Source organism: Impatiens glandulifera, chromosome 1 (genome assembly GCF_907164915.1).
Source record: "Impatiens glandulifera chromosome 1, dImpGla2.1, whole genome shotgun sequence".
NCBI lineage: Eukaryota > Viridiplantae > Streptophyta > Magnoliopsida > Ericales > Balsaminaceae > Impatiens > Impatiens glandulifera.
This window is the reverse complement of record NC_061862.1, coordinates 12,788,733-12,810,695: the sequence shown is the minus strand read 5'-3', so window position 1 is coordinate 12,810,695 and position 21,963 is coordinate 12,788,733. Positions and strand designations below refer to the sequence as shown.

General features: G+C 32.0%; 2 protein-coding genes across 2 annotated transcripts; both read left to right on the top strand.

Annotated features, from left to right (window-relative positions):
* Positions 1 to 1,018: 1,018 nt before the first annotated feature.
* LOC124914551 (putative F-box/LRR-repeat protein At3g18150) lies at positions 1,019 to 2,869 on the top strand. Its single transcript, XM_047455165.1, has 4 exons — positions 1,019 to 1,054; positions 1,125 to 2,234; positions 2,303 to 2,449; positions 2,534 to 2,869. The coding sequence occupies exons 1-4, from the start codon at positions 1,019 to 1,021 to the stop codon at positions 2,867 to 2,869; spliced, it is 1,629 nt and encodes a 542-aa protein (XP_047311121.1).
* A 5,771-nt stretch (positions 2,870 to 8,640) lies between these two features.
* On the top strand, positions 8,641 to 10,107 carry LOC124914461 (putative F-box/FBD/LRR-repeat protein At1g78840). Its single transcript, XM_047455053.1, has 4 exons — positions 8,641 to 8,715; positions 8,896 to 9,159; positions 9,357 to 9,965; positions 10,033 to 10,107. The coding sequence occupies exons 1-4, from the start codon at positions 8,641 to 8,643 to the stop codon at positions 10,105 to 10,107; spliced, it is 1,023 nt and encodes a 340-aa protein (XP_047311009.1).
* The last annotated feature ends 11,856 nt before the right edge of the window (positions 10,108 to 21,963 follow it).

Below are 21,963 nucleotides of genomic sequence, written 5' to 3'. Positions count from 1 at the left end.
TATTCATTTCTTGTTGGCTCTATACTAAAAGAATATATATATAATTTATTTTATTTTTCTGAATTTGGAGTAAGAAAGAAATAGTTTTATTTATTTATAAACTAATGGGTGATTTACCTATAATTAGACCTAAATTCTACTAATCTGAAGATCAAACATTAAAACCAGAGAGGCATAAAATTACTACGTTTGATGGTAGTTAAACAATAACCATTATCTGCTAAAATAAGCGTCGCTAATAAATCATCGTTTAAAACTGTAGCGTCGTTTTATATGTCGCTATTTATATTATGAACCATATTTTCATGTGCTGAAATAGAAAAACTCCTTCCATCCATCGCGTATTTAAATATTACAGACAATGTTTTAAGGACCTTAAGATTGAAAATACCTATTTTTCACCGAAAATATAATATTCAAAATGATTCTACAGTGTCACAAAGTACACTTTGGTACAAATCTATTAAAACTATTCTAATAAGGTCCCTAACCTTATAATCAATCTAAATTCATCATTTAACTGATAAAATACAGTTAAACAACAGAAAATTATCCTTAAAACGGTTAACTGCTTAACAACTTCTACAACCAAATGGTAAACCCTTTTATTCTAACTTTTATTTTATCTTTTAATATATGTTTACATAAGTTCTTGTGTAAAATAATTGAGTTAATATTCAAATTAAGTATAAAAGTTAGTTAAAAGTATCTTTTTGGCTTTCTTGATTAATAAAGAGTATATAAAAGATTAGAATTTTCGAATTAGATCATACTGAAAATACAGGGTCTCCATATTCATAGTCCTCCAAAGATCCTTGCCGCCTGAATCGAAAACATCCAGATCATTCATCTTCCTGGTACGTGCTGCAGGGGCTGGCTGGCTGAAGAAGAACTTCAGTCCGGCCCCTAACTTTCTTTTGTATAATTAAGAATGCCAAAATGATACTCTTAACTAAACCTTTCTTTATGTTCAAGGTCCTTTTTGATTAACTTACACAAGAACTCCAAGAAGCCAGCAATGAGCGGAGGAGGGCACAAAACTGTGGAATTGATGGTATAAAGCTAGACCCTGTTGATTAATGTGTCTAATTAGTGAATTCATGATATCCTTTTCAAACTTGTAGGAAAATAAGGCTTCGCTTAGCGATTTACCAGATGATCCTCTGAGCGAAATCATCTGTTTGTTGGACATGAAAGATGCAGTGAAGACAAGCATATTATCGAAAAGATGGAGATATATCTGGGCTAATCATGTTGTTGATCTCAAGTTTAACCATGTTAATATACTTGGACTGAGAACTGTCCCCCACAAGAGAAAATGGGCAGGTTTAGAAATTGTTTTTGTGAAAACGGTGGACAAGATTATGAAGCAGAGGTTGGAAGGAAAGAGAAGCAAGGTTAACTCATTTTGCATTCAGTTTCCGTTGGGACCGAGATTTTCTTCATCAATAGATGGTTGGATCGATTTTGTCGTTGCAAACAATGTTGAGACCATCGATCTTGATTTATCATCACATCTACCATTGGCAAGATACAACTTTTCATTGCTTAGGGCCGTCTCCAATAATGAGAAAGGGACACTGAAGCATCTGCGACTCATCAATTGCAATTTTCAGGGTCGGTCAAGATCCCCAAAGTTTGGTTCACTCATTTCTATTCAGCTTGAATCTGTAAACATAAGCAGTCTTCAACTGGCCAAGGTTCTAGAAAGTTGTCCATTACTTGAAGAATTAACTCTCGATACATGTCGTAATCTCACCAAACTGACAATAAACGCTACTCTTTTGAAGCATTTGTCCTTGATCAACTGTTCTAAACTTAAGGATATTGATGTGATGAATGCCCAAAATCTCGTCTATCTTCTGCTTGAGGATATGTTCATAAACAGTCTTCAATTGAGGAGGTTTATAGACCGTTGCCCATTACTCGAAGAATTAACTTTGAATTGCTGTCCTCAACTCACAGATCTGGCAATTCTCGAATCAAACAACAGTCCTCTCAAGTATTTGTACATGGAAAACTGTTGGAAACTCATGGAGCTTGAACTTTGTGCCAACTTTCTCCATACACTTGAATACTATAATATCACAGCATGGTTCTCGGTTATGAAAACCCCTAGACTTGTTAATGTTTTTATTGGCGAAGCTGGAAATATCGAGCATCCTCTTACTAACATACCTCTCAACATTCCTAAGCTCGAGAATCTAATTTTAGCGTCGTATCATCCTTTAAATGTAAGTTTGTCCCTTGTTACCATTTTCCTTTTAACAAATTAACCAAGTTAATGTTTCTTGCTGGTCAGTTTTTCCTTGCAAATGATCTCGTCCCTGCATTGTCTTTGAGGCGATTGGTTATAAATGTCAGTTTGCGCAATAATGATAAAGATACACTTTTATACGTCAGTTATATCTTGAAGGCTTTCCCCTTATTGGAAACATTGGAGTTAAATGTAAGAAAGACTATTATGGATCAGTTATATAATCTAATTATGATTATCGAAGAGCATTACATGTTTTATTCCTGTTTGTTGCAGTTCAGGAACTTCAAGAAGTTTGATTATGAAGAGATTATGATATTTGAGAAATGCCCTAATAGAGCCATAACCAAGCTTGAAATGAATGGGTTCAGTGGAAGCGTGGGGGAATTTAATGTGCTTATGTATCTATTAGAGAATCTAACCGGGCTTAGAGAATTGGCCATTGGTTCATCCTTTAAGAGATACTATAGCTTCAATCGTTGGATTAATGATCTACCATTTACCACTACGAATGAACAATGGTTTCTTTGCAATTCTGAATGGCTTCGCACAATTGTTCCTCCATCTGTTCATCTAAAGCTTATGAAAGACTTGGATTCAGATTTAGTATGAGATGTAATAATGAAAAAAACTCCAATCAAACTGCAATAAACAATGTAAAATTTGTACTCCTTTTATAGGAAATTTCTTTAACCGATGAGTTGAATGAGCAGGATGAAACTCTAGAAGTGAAGTTAAAGAAAACTTTTTAGCTATAACTATTCAATGTAAAGTATTAAAGTAGTGTTAGCTAATATGCAATTAATTGATAATACAACAAAGTAAGATACTTACAATTATATTTACCGTCACATAGTAGCCGTCACATAATAGCGTCACTATTACTGACCCTAAAAGTAATGTTCCTAAGAAGTTGGTCAGCAAAGTTAATCAATCACACTAATATAGCGTTGGTAAACTTTTATTACTAATATTAGTTTTTAAACACTACTGTACTTATTGGTGGGTTAAATATAATTTAAACTTATTTTTAAAAATATGTATTTTGAATAATAGGTATCCTATTCACATGTTCTTATACTAAGATTATTTGGATAACAATTATTTTCCTTCAGAAATATTTTGACCATCTCCAATTTAACTTTGTTTTGACATGGTTTCGAATTTATGATTTAGGCGTAACAGATTTTTTTTTTTTTAAAGTAATCAGTTTTTTCTTATTATTTTTAACTTTCATTTTTACTATCACCTCAAAATATTTATTTATTTTTTTAATATTAGATTTAAACAAAATATATTTGAACTAAAAATAAAACAAAATATAATAATCAATCATGGGTTATCACTAGAACCGTCAATTTGGGTTAGGCCTGTTGGGTTAGCCTGTCCAGCAAAATAATTTAGACGTTCGGGTTGAAATATTAGCAACCCATTTGAAACTGGGTCTACACGGGTCAGCCCGCTCGGGTTGCGGGTAAAGGTGAGTAAACGGGTAAACCCAACCCGTATTACCCAACTCATATTCAACTCAAATTAAATTTACCCAACCCATATTATTTACTAATATGGGTTGGGTAACCCAAATTAATTTTTTATTTTTCATTTAATATGTATTTGACTCATTTAACACATTTTTATTCGTAACACGTTTTTAACATGTTTAACACGTTTTTAACGTTTTTGACACGTTTAACATGTTTTCACACGTTTTTCATATTTTTTGCACGTTTAACATGTTTTAACATGTTTAACACGTTTTTGACACGTTTTAACATATTTAACACGTTTTTGACACGTTTTAACATGTTTAACACATTTTGACACCTTTTTCACTTTCATGTTTTCACATTTTGACACATTTTTCACGTTTTGATACGTTTAACACGTTTTTCACGTTTTTGACGCTTTTAATACAATTTTCACATGTTTAACACGTTTTTGACACATTTCACACATTTTCACATATTTTCACATTTTAGCATTTTAACATGTTTTTAATACGTTTAACACGTTTTCCATGTATTTGACACATTTAACACGTTTTTTTACGTGTTTGACACGTATAACACATTATTAATACGTTTAAGATGTTTTCACGTTTTTGGCACATTTAACAAGTTTTTGACATATTTAATACGTTTAACACGTTTTGACACATTTAACACGTTTTGGCACGTTTCACACGTTTTGGCATGTTTAACACATTTAACAAAATTTTAACGTGTTAAACATGCCAAAACGTGTTAAATATGACAAAAATGTGAAAAAGTAAACAACGTGTTAAATATGTCAAAACGTGTTAAACGTGACAAAAAAATAAAAAAACATGGTAAATGTGTCAAAACATGTTAAATGTATCAATGATGTGTTAAACGTCCTAAAAACATGAAATATGTGTTAAACATTTCAAAAACATGTTAAACGTGTCAAAATATGAAAAACGTGTCAAAAATGTGAAAACATAAAAATGTGTCAAAATGTGTCAAACATGTCAAAATGTGTTAAACATGTCAAAAACGTGAAATACTTGTTAAATATATCAAAAATGTGTTAAAAATGCAAAAACAAATGTGAAAAATGTGTTAAACGTGCCAAAATGTGTCAAACGTGCCAAAACGATTACATTTGCAAAAAAATTATTAATCGTGCCAAAAACTTGTCAAAACGTGTTAAACGTGCCAAAAACGTGCCAAAAACGTGTTAAACATGTCATAAACATGTTAAATGTGCAAAAACGTGTTAAACGTGGCAAAAATGTGAAAAATGTGTTAAACATAACAAAACGTGTTAAATGTGCCAAAAATGTGTTAAACTTATCAATTCGTGTTAAACATGTCAAAACGTGAAAAACATGTTAAACATGTGAAAAACGTATTAAACATGTTAAAAATGTGTTAAACGTACCAAAAACGTGAAAAATATGTTAAATGTGTGAAAAACGTGTTAAACGTGTCAAAAACATATTAAAGGTGCCAAAAACATGTGGAAAATTTGTTATAAGTGTGAAAACGTGTTAAACATTTTAAAAACGTGTTAAACGTGTGAAAATATGTTGGACATGTTAAATATGTCAAAAACGTGTTCGATTGTAATGGAGATCAACGTAGTAAAAATCAAGAGAATATTTTGAAGTTGGAATATAGTTAGTTTATATAATTATATTGGATTAATAAGAGAGAATTAAATTAAATTTATATAATTTGAGTAATTTGGGTAACCCTAACCCAGCCCATATTAAACTCAACTCATACTCAACCCAACCCATATTCAACCAAACCCAAATTAATATTTTGGGTTTAGGTTAAGGTTGGGGATTGGGTCAACCTATAATATGCTCACCCCTAGTCGCGAGCCTAGGCGGGTCGGGCTTGGGTTGACCCGTGGGCTGACAAATAAAATTCTAGGAAGCAGTCTTATAGGCATATGTCCCATAACCCTAGTTTTTTTCTCTTCCAGGAAGCACTGCTGCAGCCGTCAATACTCAATACTTCGCCCATCGGTCGCCGACTACTTATTTGTTCCACCTTTCTTCTCTTCGTTCTCGCCTTCAAGGGTTCGTGTATTCAAACTTGGTTCCAGACTACAGTAGTCAATACTCAATACTTCGCCCATTGGGTGCCGACTAATTATTTGTTCCTCCTTTCTTCTCTTCGTTCTCGATTTCAAGGGTTCGTGGATTCAAATTTGGTTCTAGTTCCAGAAGCTTCACGCTGAAAGTCTGAAACTTAATATTCTGTTAAATAACCTATTCATTTTCGAAATGGACTCCTCTCAAAATCAAGGTATTAATTTGGATGTTGATGAATTTGAAAGTGTTAAGCATCATGAAGGGTCATCTAAAAAGTCTAGGAAATATTCTGATATTTAGATGTATTTTAAGAAAATGAAGGGTATTGATAATATAGAAAAAGCTGAATGTACAAAAAACAGTATATATGTGGGGTAAATATTATGGGATTTCTACATTGTGGCGTCATGTTAAAACTACCTTCATTTTGTGTATATCATATGTAAATAAAAATCAAGAAGGCAACGTAATAGTTACATCAATATTGTTCAAGCAATGATCAAATGTTCTAGAGGATGCTGATACAGACATTGAAGAGAAAAACAATGAAGAAGAATGATTTGACATGGATTATATCTCGATTAATGATATTTAAAGAATGTTGACTTCACTGAAAATTCTATTTTATGAATTTTTCAAAATTTTGTTACTTTGTTGAACTATTTGGTCAATTAATGTGTAACGATTGACAAAACTCTTGTTTGGTGTGTATTATGACTATTTGATCATGTTTTTGAACTTTTATTTTTTATAACTATTAATGATTTTTATTTGTAGTGAGACAACCCGCATGCTGGTCTGCTTAACCAGCAACCCACATTGGGTTGGGTTGGGGATTTTCAGCCCACCGGGATGGCGGGCCGGCCACCGTCAACCCGTCAAACGATGAGTTTTGGTGGGTAGGCCCGCCCCGCTATGAGTTGGCCCGTCTGACCGCTCTAGTTATGACAAAGTACATTCAAAATTAAATTTTAAACATAGTCATTAAATTTAAAAATATGTTTTATATATTCTAAATATCAAATGATATTCTTTACCTATTGATACTCAGGCAACTCTATTGGATAAAGTATTATTTTCTTCTTCATGTTGTTGTATAACTTTTTTCTTTTTAATTTCTATTGTCATGTTTTTATTGTTGGTTTAAACAATTCTTATTATTTTTTAATATATGGATCGATTAAAAAAAACTAAGGCAACCTCTCCTGCCTTGATATTCTAAGCACCAACTAAATCGATAGATGGTATAACAATTCTCGAATATGCAATCAATTCAAATTTAATATTTTCTCCATGTGAAAAATAAAATACACATTTGCTATTCTGATACACTTAAAATTGATTTAAAAGTCCAAGGGTAAATATTGAACAAAAGAAATCCTTAAGTATGTTTTATAAAAATGATTTTCTATTAAGTCCAACTCAATAATATAAGAAGTTATAGTCTCTAATAAAAGATTTTCGTGTTATGCATACGAATAAAAATATAAATAAAATAAATTTAATAGAAAATAAAAATATGCATTTAATGTTTAAAATTCTTAATAAATCACGAATAATATATTAAAATAAAAAAAATAGAACGCTCTCCTTTCACGTTTTATTCACTTCGGTAAAACAACTTATTTTCTCACATATTACATCACATATTTTTTATGGATGAAACTCTCATTTCATGACCTTACACTTTCATTTTGGTCAATCAAATATTTGATTCATATTTTTGTAACTATTTTCAATTGATATCGGACTATTATCTCGGCAAACCACACTTCAATCACCCTTGGTTAAATGTTGTACTTGTTTTTGTTAGATTGAAAGTTCGAAACATACCTATAGCATTTTAAATTTTATTTTTAATCGTTTTAAATTTATTTGCGGGTCAACCCACAATCCAACCAAAGTATCTATTACTCTCACATATATATATCCAAATTAATCACATATCTCAACCCCACCATACGAACACTTAAAAAATTAAACATATATATATTCATAATATGAAAAGTTTACCATCATTCTAATGAAAAAGTAGGAATAAAATAATCAATCAGTTATACTCAAATATAATACCATTAATACAACTCACACAATTGTATAACTCAGCTAAAGATGTTATGTTTACTAAAATGAGTTTAAATAACTGCCTCCTTTTGTACTTCGTGACAAAAGGCAAATTGTTTTTATTTATTTTATTTTGGGTTGAATAGGAGAAATCCTTTGAGTTTATTAACGTCTTATAGCGTTTCACTAAGGAATTTTCTCTAAGTTTCCACAGTATTTGAGAAGGTTCTGAGTTTCTTTTGTATCTGTGACGACTCCGAGCTTCCAGGGGACGTTCTCAACAAATTTTCGATGCAAAATATACTTTGTCGTAAATTTCATCAAAATGTTTGTTAAAGACATTCCGACATTTACCTTTTGATTTAGTGATAAAATGACGCTGTGGATAATTATCCTTGATTATTTGCGACTGTTTTCCTTCGTTAATGAATATTTGCGATTTGATAATGTTTTCCTTGGCAAAAAAAACTTCGTTTCTTCGTTAATATTTTCTTAATTCCCAATATCATTCGTATTACAAATTGTATATTTTTTCACCTAACATATCTTATTTCATCTAATTAAAAATCTAAATAATATACTTTCATCAAATAATTTAATTTTTTTTCAAATTATCCAATATATCAATTAAGTTCTTGCAATTCTTGTGTAAAATAAGTAAAAATGCTCCTTGAGGAGTTAGTTAAGAGTATCTTTTTGGCATTCTTGAGGATTCAGAATTTTTGAAATAGATCTTCAAACTCAATATACAATGTCTCCATTTTCATATCATACTCAGAAGATTTTGTCGCCTAAATCAAAAACACCTAGATCATTCATCTTCCTGGTAAGTGCTGCAGCGACTGGCTGAAGAAGAACTTCAAGAATGCCAATAATATACTCTTAACTAAACTGTATAACTTTCTTTGATTATTTTATAAGAAACCAGCGCGCGTTCTACAGAGTGTTTATCGAAATGAGCAAGACCCAATTGATTTATTTCTATTGTCTAATTAATTAATGAAAGGACGATCCTCTTAGCGCTTTGCCAGATCATGTTCTGAGCAAGATCATTCGTAAGCTGGACCTGAAAGAAGCAGTGAGGACGAGCATTTTATCGAAAAGATGGAGATATATTTGGACTCACTATCGTGTACTCGAGTTTAACCATGTTAATATACTTGGACTGAAATCTAGGCTTGCGAGGAATGAATGGGTAGGTTTAGACACTGATTTTGTGAATTGGGTGGACAAGATTATGGAACAGAGGTTCGAAGGAGATATAAGAAAGGTTAACTCTTTTTACATTCAGTTTCCGTTGGGAGTGAGCTTTTCTTCATCAATAAATGGGTGGATCGATTTTGTTGTTGCAAGCAGTGTTGAGACTTGAGACCATTAGAAAGACACAACTTTTCATTGCTTAGGGCCGTCTCCAATAATGAGAAAGGGACACTGAAGCATCTGCGACTCACCCATTGCAATTTTCAGGGTCGGTCAAGTTCCCCAAAGTTTGGTTCACTCATTTCTATTCGGCTTGAATCTGTAAACATAAGCAATCTTCAACTGGCCAGGGTTCTGGAAAGTTGCCCATTACTTGAAGAATTATCTCTGGATAGATGTAGTAATCTCACCAAAGTGAGAATTGGCGATTCAGAGAACAACAACTGTACTCGTTTGAAGCATTTGTCCTTGATCAACTGTTTGAAACTTAGGGAGATTGATGTGATCCGTGCCCAAAATCTCACTTATCTTGATCTTGAAGATGTAATGATAAACAGTCTGCAATTGGAGATGTTTATAAAATGTTGCCCGTTACTCGAAGAATTAAGTTTGAATAGCTGTCCTCAACTCAAATATATGAGAATTCTCGAATCAAACAACAGTCCTCTCAAGTATTTGTACATGATGAACTGCTGGGAACTTGTGGAGCTTGAACTTTATGCCAACCTTCTTCATACACTTGAATGCTATCTTATGACAGATTGGTTCTCGGTTATGAAAACCCCGAAACTGGTTAATGTTTTTATTGGCGAACTTATAGATTTCCACCATCCTATTACTAGAATAATTCATGACATTCCTTATCATAGTTTAAATGTAAGCCTGTCCTTGTTACCATTTTGTTTTTAACAAATTAACCAAGTTATTGTTTCTTGTTGGCCAGTTTTTCTTTGCAAATGATGATCCTGTCCCTGCTTTGTGTCACGGCCCACTTGTCTTCCTAACCCAAGAGGCTTAATCTTTCATGAAGGCCCAACACAAGGAACCTGCCTTGTAAGAAAGAATGTCATCCTCTACATTAATGGGTCATTTAATGTAGTGGTTGGTTGGTAAACTATTAAGGTGGTAGTTGGGTAGTAAGTCATCAATGTAGTAGTTGGATAGTACACAATTAATGGGGTAGTTGAATGTTATGTAATTAATACAGTAGGTGGGGATAACCCTATAAATACCTTTGAGGTATTCCTTTGTAAAGTACCAAGTATACAAGTGAGATAATATTAATATTCTTTGTAAGAGTTTACTCTCTCTCTAGAAACTTTTATGTCAATTCTATTAAACGTCGAGTGTTGCGTCGAGAAAGGCTGACTAGTTACTCGTTCTTGCGAAGATCATAACTAATGCCGCACGGATCGTCAGTGGAAAGACTGAGTCCGTGACAATTGGTATCAGAGCTGAAATGACGAAGAGATCGGATGAAAGTTCAAAGGTCGTGGATGAAGTAGAGAATCTTCCCCACGGGACCGGAGAAGATGGTAGGATCTCCCGCAAAGTTCAAACGAGAGGATCCGAAGCTACCAAAGAAAGAGAGAGATCAAGGGATGCTATTGTTGACATTATCGTCAGGCTGGAGAAGGTAGAACTCACTATGGCGTACGGACAAGATAATGCCGGGGACCTAGAGGAACGCATTGCCGAGCTCGAGAAAGAGAGAGACGAGCTCCGAGAAGGAATGCAAGGTGCCTTGAACGAGGTCTTGTCCAAATGTCAAGAGCAAACTCAGATCATGGAGCAGACCCTACTTGGCGAAATCAGTACCTTGACCGAGAAACTCGAGGTAATGTCATCTAAATTACAAGCCACTGAAGAGAATGTGGCGTTACTCAAGAAGGTGGTTGCGCAAGAGTGCGGACGTGCGCCTGTAGGAATCCCAAATCCGTCAAGGATAGATGTTCCAAGGCCTAAAGCGTATTTAGGCGAGAGGAATGCGAAGGAGATTGATAACTTCTTATGGGGTCTAGATCAGTACTTCAAAGCTCTCGGCCTGGTAGAAGAGGCGAGGAAGATAGATACTGCCACGACATACTTAGAAGACACCGCAATGTTGTGGTGGAGGCGAAGGAGTAGCGACATAGAAAGAGGTACGTGTTCTATTAATACTTGGACCGAATTCAAGGAAGAACTCAAGAGGCAGTTTTATCCTGAAAATGCTATTCGAGAGGCAAGAGCCAAGTTGCGGCGACTCTCACAAAGGGGGAGTATCAAGGAGTATGTCAAGGAGTTCATCGCTACTCTCCTTGAGATCCCTAACTACTCAGACGACGAAGCCTTGTTTGCTTTCACAGATGGTCTACAAATGTGGGCAAAGCTTGAGTTGGAACGGCGTGGTGTCCAAGATCTAAACACCGCGATCGCTGTTGCTGAATCTCTTGTCGAAATGAGAAGACAAGAGAAACCAAAGTCGACTTATGAGAAGAATGACGAGGGGGAAAATGGTGGAGACCATTTTTACAGCAATGAAGACCCAACTAAGAGGACGAAGCCCAATGGTAGAGGAGATCGGGACGAGAAACGTAGAGAGAGACCCCGGATAAAATGTTTCTTTTGTGAAGGGCCGCATAAAGCAAGAGAGTGCCCTATGAAGAACAAACTATCCGCTTTAATGGAGGAGCAAGAAGGCCTTCACGATGAAGCTCGATTGGGGTCGTTAAATCTCCATAGTGTCGTTAAAGCAAAGTTTGAAGGGCCAAAGACCGCGAAGAAAGGACGATTATTCGCGGAAACAAAAGTAAAAAGCCATATGGTTAAAGCTTTGTTGGATACGGGAGACAACAACAACTTTCTAGAGGTAAAAGAGGCGGAAAGACTAGGGATTAGGTACACCAAAGAAAAGGGGTGGCTTAAAGCAGTCAACTCGGCACCAAGTGCAACTTATGGAGTTGCTCGTAATGTAAAAGTCAACTTGGGGGAGTGGACTGGCCTTCTGGATTTCTCCATTATTGACATGGACGACTACAAAATGGTTCTTGGAATAGAGTTCCTAGACAAGGTAAATGCATTTATACTCCCTTCTGCTAATGTTATGTACATTCTAGAGCAAGGCAATACTTGCACAATACATTTAACACGAGAAGGCAAGAGAGAAACTAGGCACCTCTCTGCCATGCAACTCTCAAAAGGTGTAAAGGAGGACTATTCATCATCTTTCATTACTTTGAAAGAAGATGAGAAAACTGTGGTCCAAGAGAAGACACCTCCGGAAGTTACAACTGTCCTAGAGAAAGTTCAGGATGTAATGCCCGCCGAATTTCCAAAGAAACTCCACCATGAGAGAGAGGTGGACCATAGAGAAGAGTTAGTCAATGGTACTAAACTATCGGCGACAATCTTTTATCGCATTGAATCTCCCAAATTGGAGGGATTGAAGAGACAACCGGAGGAGTTGCTCTTCAAGAAAGGGAAGTGCGAAATTGACAAGACCGCCAAGAGAATCAAGAAATGGGAGGACAAGAAGAGAAGAGACTTAGAGTTCGGAGGAAACCGAGTGATAGTAAAACTTCTCCTCCATCAAGAGAGACGATTTTCCAAAGTTCACAAGGGGTCTATGAGGCGATACGAAGGCCCTTTCTTAAAGAAGAAACGGGTTAGAAAGCTAACATATCGCTCAAAACTTTTGTCGCATTTGGAGACATCATTTAGACCTACAAAGAGGATGCGACGAGGACGTCGCCGGAATGAGTGGGGGAGAATGTCACGGCCCACTTGTCTTCCTAACCCAAGAGGCTTAATCTTTCATGAAGGCCCAACACAAGGAACCTTCTAGAAGCCTTGTAAGAAAGAATGTCATCATCTACATTAATGGGTCATTTAATGTAGTGGTTGGTTGGTAAACTATTAAGGTGGTAGTTGGGTAGTAAGTCATCAATGTAGTAGTTGGATAGTACACAATTAATGGGGTAGTTGAATGTTATGTAATTAATGCAGTAGGTGGGGATAACCCTATAAATACCTTTGAGGTATTCCTTTGTAAAGTACCAAGTATTCAAGTGAGATAATATTAATATTCTTTGTAAGAGTTTACTCTCTCTCTAGAATTCTTGTGTCAATTCTATTAAACGTCGAGTGTTGCGTCGAGAAAGGCTGACTAGTTACTCGTTCTTGCGAAGATCATAACTAGTGCCGCACGGATCGTCAGTGGAAAGACTGAGTCCGTGACATTTGTCTTTGAGGCGATTGGTTTTAAGTGTTAATCTGTGCTGTAATGATGGAGATATAGAGTTTGTAAGTTTTTATTATTAATATTATTAGGCATATGTCCGTACTCGTTGTATAAAAAAACAAACAAAAAATATAAACAAAATTTTAAGGAATTTATAAAAATATAAATATTATACTAAATAGAATTATGAGAGACATTATTATACTAAATATTGTATTTCGAAGTTCTAGGAAGGTCATTAGAGTTTGTAGAGAGCTTCTCAACAAAATAAATTTTAAAATTTTATTCTAAAACAACTTTGATTTTCATCGATTGCTTTTATCCCTCGAGTATTAGCTTTCGTAATTGTGAATTGATCAGTCATTGTCCTTGTCATTTCTCTTTGGTAAGACTCACATGGAATCGACCCGAACCATCATACATTTATTGATTGATCATTCCTAATTGTCTATTTGAGCACTCGTAAGAAAGTCAAAATTTAATCGAAAAAGCTTAAGAAAAATGGCCACAATTATGATTCTATAAGCTCTATTAACTGATATGAAGCCGTTGAAGATGATAGTTTGAAAGTTCGGAGTAAATAACTACAACAACAAAGTTGTATGGATTTATAAAGACTTAATGAAAAAAAAATTAAAATTATTTTAAGATTAAATAAATAATATTTTGACTAAAAAGATTGTGAGAATATTGTATAAACAAAACTTTATATTATTTTCAATGTATACACAAAACTATTTAATTTTTACAGATATAATCAAACAAAAAAGGTGTATCATCTGATAAAGTAGTAGTGTTATTAGTATGAATCAGACAATCACCATCGAGACATTGATATTATAATTGTGTTCATAAGTTTTCTGTAATTTATCTTCTTTCACCACACTTGATTTCATTGTTTCTTCTTTCTTCATTTTTTATGATGATTGAAGTAAACATAATTAACATCTCCTCCATTCATTATTATCTTTCATATGGTATCTATAGTTCACTTTTATTGATTTAGACAATAAAATGCTTAAATATTAGAAATATGGATTAAAAAAAAAATATCAAATTGAGAATAACCAAACATGATGTATGCCCAATGTGAAGAACCAAATATATGCACACACATATCATTATACATATACTCCTATAAGAAACAAAGAAATAAATATTACCTCATGAAATATCTAGAGTAATAACTAAAAAAATAGGTGAGGACATCAATCTCAAAAATATATTATCACAAATATGCTCAAACAACTTAACTATTAAATCACCTATCAACTCAAGAATTTGTTTAGCATAATCAACTTTTATGCAACATAAATCAGAAAAAAATTAAGATATGAAAAATATTGTTGACCAAATATTGTTGACCAAATACTGCATGTTTCAATAAAAATATAGAAAAAACATCAATTAGACGTATATGCTTGTACAACTAGCAACACTTAGACGTATGTATTAATAAAATGTTATTTAAACATACGTACTATAAATAATATGCTCATTTTGCCTCTTTTAGTTAACCATAGTTAATTTTTGTTTTTTATTTATATATTTATTAATTAAATATTAATATATTTTCTCTCTTCTACTTTTTTTTTTTATTAATATGAACTATCTATTTTTATTTTTTTCATAAATTTTTTATTATTCCAGTACGAGAATTTATTATTGATTATTTTAATTTTATTATATATATATATATAATAAAATTAAAACAATTTATTATTTTAATTTTATATTAATTTTATGTTTTTTTATATTAACATTGATTATTAATTATTTTAAGATTGTTTGGACCAAACGGTTAGATATAACAATGACTAATTCTTTCAACAATAAAAATCATTTAACACAAAAAATAAATAAATTAATAATAAAAAATTAGATAATAATAATAACTTAATCATAAAAAAAAATGGTAATAATCAAAAGACAAAAACAATATTCCTTAATACTACTACCAGACTTGAATCAAAAATTAAATAAGAAATTATTAATTTTATTTTGTTCATATCAAATTAAATAAGAAAGAAACCATTCACAAAAATATTACAGTAAAAAATTCATAAATAAGTTGTTAAAATTTCTAATAAAATGAGAATTTAAAGACTAAGAGAATAAAAACTAATAAAAAAAGAAATATGAAATAAAAATAAAAAACTAATATAAAAAAAGTAAAAAAAAAATTGAAATGAAATAAATTTAAATGTTTAATTCATGAAAAAAAAGAGAGATAAAATATTAATATTTAATTAATAAATATATAAATAAAAAAACAAAAAATTAATTATGGTTTTACTAAAAGAGTCTAAATGAACTTATTTTTGATAATACATATGTTTAAATGATCTTTTATTAGTATATACGTCTAAATGAGCTAGTTGTACAAGTACATACGTCTAAGTGAGTTTTTTTCTTAAAAATATTATTTTGAACTATTACAAGAGATGTCAAATGGAAGAGTTTTGAATATGTAATGAGATACATCATTCAATATAAGAGTACTTCCAATTCACGTCCAACTAATTAACTGAAAGCAACATTTTTACATCCCATCTAACAATATTTTCAATGGAATTTTACATCATATTAAAAATTTGAGGAAACAAATAGATTCAATTAAAGGAAAAAATCACTAAAACACACATATAATTAATTTAAATTTGCACTCACATATACTACAATCATACTATCACTAAAATAGATATAGTTGTAAGCACTAAGAATCTACCTACCCAATTTCTAAATTTAAAAAAAATTATTTTGATTATTTTCGAATAAATAAAATCAAAATAATTAACCCAAGGCCAAAACCTAAATAAGCAATTAATTAGATTATTTATTGTGATACTTAAATCCTAAATAATTAAGGATAATGACCAAGGAAAATAAATAAAATAATTTCGGAAAAATGTTTTACCCATTTTATCTCAAATTAATTTTAGAAAAATCAAAGAGGATTAGAATAAACAATTTAAGATAAATGTTGTATCAATTTCATTCCAAATAAATTACTTATTTAACCCAAAATATACAAAAATAAAATAGATTTACAAAATGTGTGTCATATTTATTTTAAAAAAATATACAAAAATGTGAAAAAAATCAATTTCAAATAAACCCTTAAGGTTAAATAAAAAAATATATTTATATTCGGGTGTAACCGGAATCTAGAAGGACCGCTACAGTCTAAACTACAGCCTTCAGATAGGAAGGCATTGAATTTTCATCCAACGTCTAGGACTCGCCCATGTCGGCTACAACGAGGCAAGGGCGCATCCGTGAAGCACACGATCAACAAACGCACGCCCCAACGTCGTTAGCTAAAATGCGTTGGAACGTTCCACCGCTGACGGAAAGCGGACGAAACGCCAATGAAGTGTTCTGCGTCCGTCTTTTCACCCGAAACAACATCATTTCCTCTTGGATTGTCGTCTTCATCGCGACACTAGACAAATAATCATCTGCAACCATCTTTGATTTTTCAAAGATAAAATTCATTAGTTTCTTGATCGTTTGACTTGATTCAAAAAGTGAAATGATCATCTTACTTCGGTGATTATTTTCCCTAAGCTTACGATCGCCATGATGGTCTACGCCGACAATTGGCCAAAAGAACAGCCAAAACACCTTTATAGGTGTTTGACTAATTGAAGCCCACTTGGTCGATCAACCGACCTTGGAATGCTATAAATAGCCTCCCTTATCAATCCGAAGGCAAAAGAGACCACCTCTCAAGCCCTCAATTTGAAAAATTCAGAAATCCGTCATTAAAGCTCATGCTTTCTAGTTTTTTTGAAATTTTATGTAAGGGCTTAAAGCTCAGATCCAGGCATACCAAAGCTTCCTTAAGGTCTAAAGAGTGTTCTGTAATCCTTGGTAAACTTTCAATCAATCTCTAATTCAATCTTCCAATTTGAAATTGAAATTTTTTATTTCAGTTTTCATAATTTTTTATATTGCATGGTTGTTGAATTTTGTGATGGAAAACGATTTTATGATCATTTGCAAGCTTTCTATTGAAGCTAAAATGATCAATCAATCTAAAACAGAAACCCCCAATTTGAATTTGGAAAAAATAAAAAACAGGTTTTCTGTTCTTAAGCTTTTGCTCAAAACAACAACCTAGAAAGCTTCCTAACATGTTTCTAATGATGTTGGGAACCTATTTGGATCATGTTTGATTCATCTCAATTATGTTTAATCAAAATTAAAATTTTCAAAATAAATGAAAATTTTAAGTTTTTGAATCGGTCAAAATGAACACTCAGTGTTCATGTTTTAGTACCAATCAATCATATGAAGTAGAAGAAATCTATTGACAAACTCCTTACAATTCATTAAAAACTAAAAACCCGATTTTTTGTCTCAAAACTGTTTTGAACAAATCGAACATTAGGCTGAATAATACCTTGGAATGAAGTTCATAATGATCCTAGAAGCTTTGTGAAGGATACCTAAACCTTAAACCCTAAAGCTATCCAAGCCCCTAGATCAAAGAATCTGGGCCTTAGTCAAAACTGTAAAACCTGCAGTTTTGATGTTCTTGAGGACCGAGAGGTCCGACCGTGAAATTTCAACCAGGACCGAGAGGTTCGACTGAGGATTTTGACATCAACTAAGGATTCAAACCTGGGATCTAGGAGTCTCGCACCCGATCGATAAATCTGAAACATGGGACCGATGAAGTTAACCCCATGCTAACTCATGATCAATAATTTCCATATCCGACCGAGAGACATTTGACCCAGGACCAAGGGTGTTAGCCCCCGATTGATAAAAATGCACCCATGACCGAGAACACCGGTTCCCTGTTTGGTTTCACTTTTCATTTTTTAAAATTATTTTTGTAATTTTGGAACCTAAAACCATCTTCTAAAAATTCCAAAAAATAGAAAATGATTTTAAAATATTTTTGGGATATTTCCACAAAAATAAATTAATAAAGGCTCGTTATTTAATTATTTTTAAATACTAATGTCTTTAAATACTGATATTCTTCAAGTATTTTTCTCATTAGTCATCATCAACAATAGATACCATCATTATATTGTTGTTACAATTTTAAATACACAAAAACTTGTGCATGTCTAGAAATAGAAGAATAATTGGTTAAAATAAATCGTTATATAACCAATTTTCAAAAGTCAAAATTTTATAAAGTAGACAACATTTTTAAAACGGGTACGGAGGATGAAGCGTATAAGCCCTTTCCCGAGTATCATCAAACTACGAACCAAACGAAACTCAATATGTTTGTATACATATACCTTTTTATTGATTTTAAAAAATAATTGTTGTCTAAATTTCAAATAAATAATCTTTTAAATTAATTATTTTTAATTAATTTAAATACAAATTTCTAAAGATCAAATTTTAATTTGATTATTTCAAATCTAAAGAATTATTTAAACTTGTACTCTTTTATAATTAATTTTAAACTTTTAGGTTGGTTTTAATCTTTGAAAATTATGTTTTATTTTAAAAAGATTTCTGATACGCAAACCGATGTTAAAATTTATCGAACCTTAAGTTTTTCCGGGATAAGGGTTTTTCAAAGGTTACAATAATTAATTCAATTTTTACTCACATATACTACCATCACACTATTCCTTAAAAAACATAATTTATTGAAATTTTTACTCACATATACAACCATCACAATATCCCTTAAAACACAAAATAAAATATGAATATGTATGTGAGACTAAATAGATACTTGGGTATGATAGTGTGTTAACACACCATAAAATTGAAATGATTAATTTAAAAATAAAAAATAAAAAATGCTATACCAAAGTTTCAACTTGCAACCTAAAAGCTTATAAGTACAATATTTTAATCAACTAAGCTAATGAGCCTTTATATTTTAAATTCAGCATAAATTTAAAACTTAAATTTTAATATATTTAAATAAAAATATTTTTATTTATTTATTATTATTTGACTCTTTTATATTTTACATGAAAAGAATCAATAATATTTAAAACTCATCAATGAAGAAGAAGGAATACGAGTTTTTTTTTATCTCTTAGAACTATTTTTACCAATGTAAACCTTTAATAATAAGATATTTATAGTGTAAATATTCATATAATAAAACATAAATAAATTTTGATAATACTCAAATCTAAGTTCAAATATAAATCCAATAAACTCTAATTAACTATAATAAAATTTATTATAAGTATAATCTTCTAAAGTACACATCAGAATTGAAAATACTATTTTTTATTATTTATTTTATAAATGAACAAGATTCCAACCGTCCACATCTAATCCACCTTTAATTGTTGATTAAAAATGTATATTTTTTCACCGAACAATTTTTTTTTTAATTTCCCTAGTGTATATTTTTTATTACTTTAGCAGAAACTATAAAATAATTTTATCATTTATTATATGTCAAACTTAATTCAAACTTAATATGTTTTCAAATGTGATTTTATCCGACTCTAGATATGTATGATCAACGTATAAAATTTGTGTTTTGTAATTAAACAAAATGTTCGGACCAAGAAAGTTAAGCAGAAAAAGTTATTTGTTTTTTTTTGTTTCTTTATCAAAACTCTATAATGAAATTTATTTATTATTAATTACTAATTCATTAATTAAAATACCTTACTTTATTTTTACATAAAATCTAATAATTCATACAATTTAAAATCCAAATAACATACTTTTCATCAAATAACTTTTTTGTTTGTTTATTTTCAAATTACCCAATATCAAATAAGTTCTTGCAATTCTTGTGCAAAATAAGTAGAGAGGTCCTTGAGGAGTTAGTAAAGAGTATTTATTTGAAATTCTTGATTAAGGAAGAGTATATATATATATAATAGATCAGAATTTTCAAATTAGATCATCATAATCAAGATACAAGGTCTCCATTTTCATTCTATACTCTTCAGAAGATCATATAACTTCCTGGTACGTTCTAAAGAAGAACTTCAGTCCGCCCTTCAATGTTTGTCCCTAACTTTCTTTTGTATGATCTAATTCGTAAATTCTGATTTATTATATACTCTTTATGAATCAAGAATGCCGAAATGATACTCTTAACTAAATCTTTCTTTATGTTCCAAGAAACAGAGTGTTTTTCCATAGCTAGTAGATTTGAGGATTATCGCAATGAGCAGAGGGCACGAAGCCATGGAATTGATGGTATAAAGCAAGACCCTATTGATTAATTTGTCTAATTAATTAATTAATGATACCCTTTTCAAATTTGTAGGAAAAGAACGATCCTCTTAGCGATTTGCCAGATCATGTTCTGAGCAAGATCATTTGTAAGTTGGACCTGAAAGAAGCAATGAGGACAAGCATTTTATCGAAAAGATGGAGATATATTTGGACTCACTATCGTGAACTCGAGTTTAACCATGTTAATATACTTGGACTGGAATCTAGGCTTGACAAGGATGAATGGGTAGGTTTAGACACTGAATTTGTGAAATTGGTAGACAAGATTATGGAGCAGAGGTTCGAAGGAGATATAAGAAAGGTTAACTCTTTTTACATCGAGTTTCCGTTGGGAGCGAACTTTTCATCATCAATAAATAGGTGGATCGATTTTGTGGTTGCAAACAATGTTGAGTCCATTGATCTTTATTTGCGCTCTCGTCTACCATTACCAAGATACAGCTTTTCATTGCCTAGGATTGTCTCCAATAATGAGAATAGGACACTGAAGCATCTGCAACTCACCCATTGCAATATTCAGGGTCAGATAACTTCCCAAAAGTTTTGTTCACTCATTTCTATTCAGCTTCATTTTGTAACCATAAGCACTCCTCAACTGGCCAAAGTTCTAGATAGCTGTCCATTACTTGAAGAGTTAACTCTCAATAAATGTGGTAATCTCAACAAACTGACAATCAACGCTACTCATTTGAAACATTTTTCCTTGATCAACTGTTTTAAAATTAAGGAGATTGATGTGATCCATGCCCCAAATCTCATTTCTCTTGAGCTTGAAGAAGTAATGATAAATAGTAAGCAATTGGAGATGTTCATCAAACGTTGCCCGTTACTCGAAGAATTAAGTTTGATTAGCTGTCCTCAACTCAAATATATGAGAATTCTCGAATCAAACAACAGTCCTCTCAAGTATTTGTGCATAATGAATTGTTGGGAAATTGAGGAGCTTGAACTTTATGCCAACCGTCTCCATACACTTGAATGCTATCTCATGACAAATTGGTTCAAGGTTATGAATACCCCGGAACTGGTTAATGTTTTTATTGGCAATGCTGTGGATCTCAAGAATCCTCTTACTAAATTGGTTCAGGACATTCCTTCGCTCGAGAATCTAAATTTAGGATCCTATCATACTTTAAATGTAAGTTTGTCATTGTTACCATTTTAAATTTAACAAATTAACCAAGTTATTGTTTCTTGTTGGCCAGTTTTTCTTTGCAGATGATCCTGTCCCTTCATTTTCTATGAGGAATTTGGTTTTAAATGTGTATCTGTGCGATAATGATATAGATGAAATTTTATGGGTCAGTAATATCTTGAAGGGTTTCCCCTTATTGGAAACATTGGAGTTAAATGTAAGTCTGTTATGGGTCAGTTACATCTACTTATGATCATCGAAAACCATTGCATAATTTTTAACTTGTTTTATTCTTGTTTGTTGCAGTTCATAGACTTTTC

What these genes read in the sequence shown, in the direction of transcription:
- LOC124914551 (XM_047455165.1), top strand. Translation starts at nt 1,019, where the DNA reads ATGAGCGGAGGAGGGCACAAAACTGTGGAATTGATG. An exon ending in ACAAAACTGTGGAATTGATG is followed by an intron (nt 1,055 to 1,124) that starts GTATAAAGCTAG and finishes TCAAACTTGTAG; the next exon opens with GAAAATAAGGCTTCGCTTAG. An exon ending in TGGAAACATTGGAGTTAAAT is followed by an intron (nt 2,450 to 2,533) that starts GTAAGAAAGACT and finishes TGTTTGTTGCAG; the next exon opens with TTCAGGAACTTCAAGAAGTT.
- LOC124914461 (XM_047455053.1), top strand. Translation starts at nt 8,641, where the DNA reads ATGTCTCCATTTTCATATCATACTCAGAAGATTTTGTCGCCTAAATCA. An exon ending in CTAGATCATTCATCTTCCTG is followed by an intron (nt 8,716 to 8,895) that starts GTAAGTGCTGCA and finishes AATTAATGAAAG; the next exon opens with GACGATCCTCTTAGCGCTTT. An exon ending in TTCCTTATCATAGTTTAAAT is followed by an intron (nt 9,966 to 10,032) that starts GTAAGCCTGTCC and finishes CTTGTTGGCCAG; the next exon opens with TTTTTCTTTGCAAATGATGA.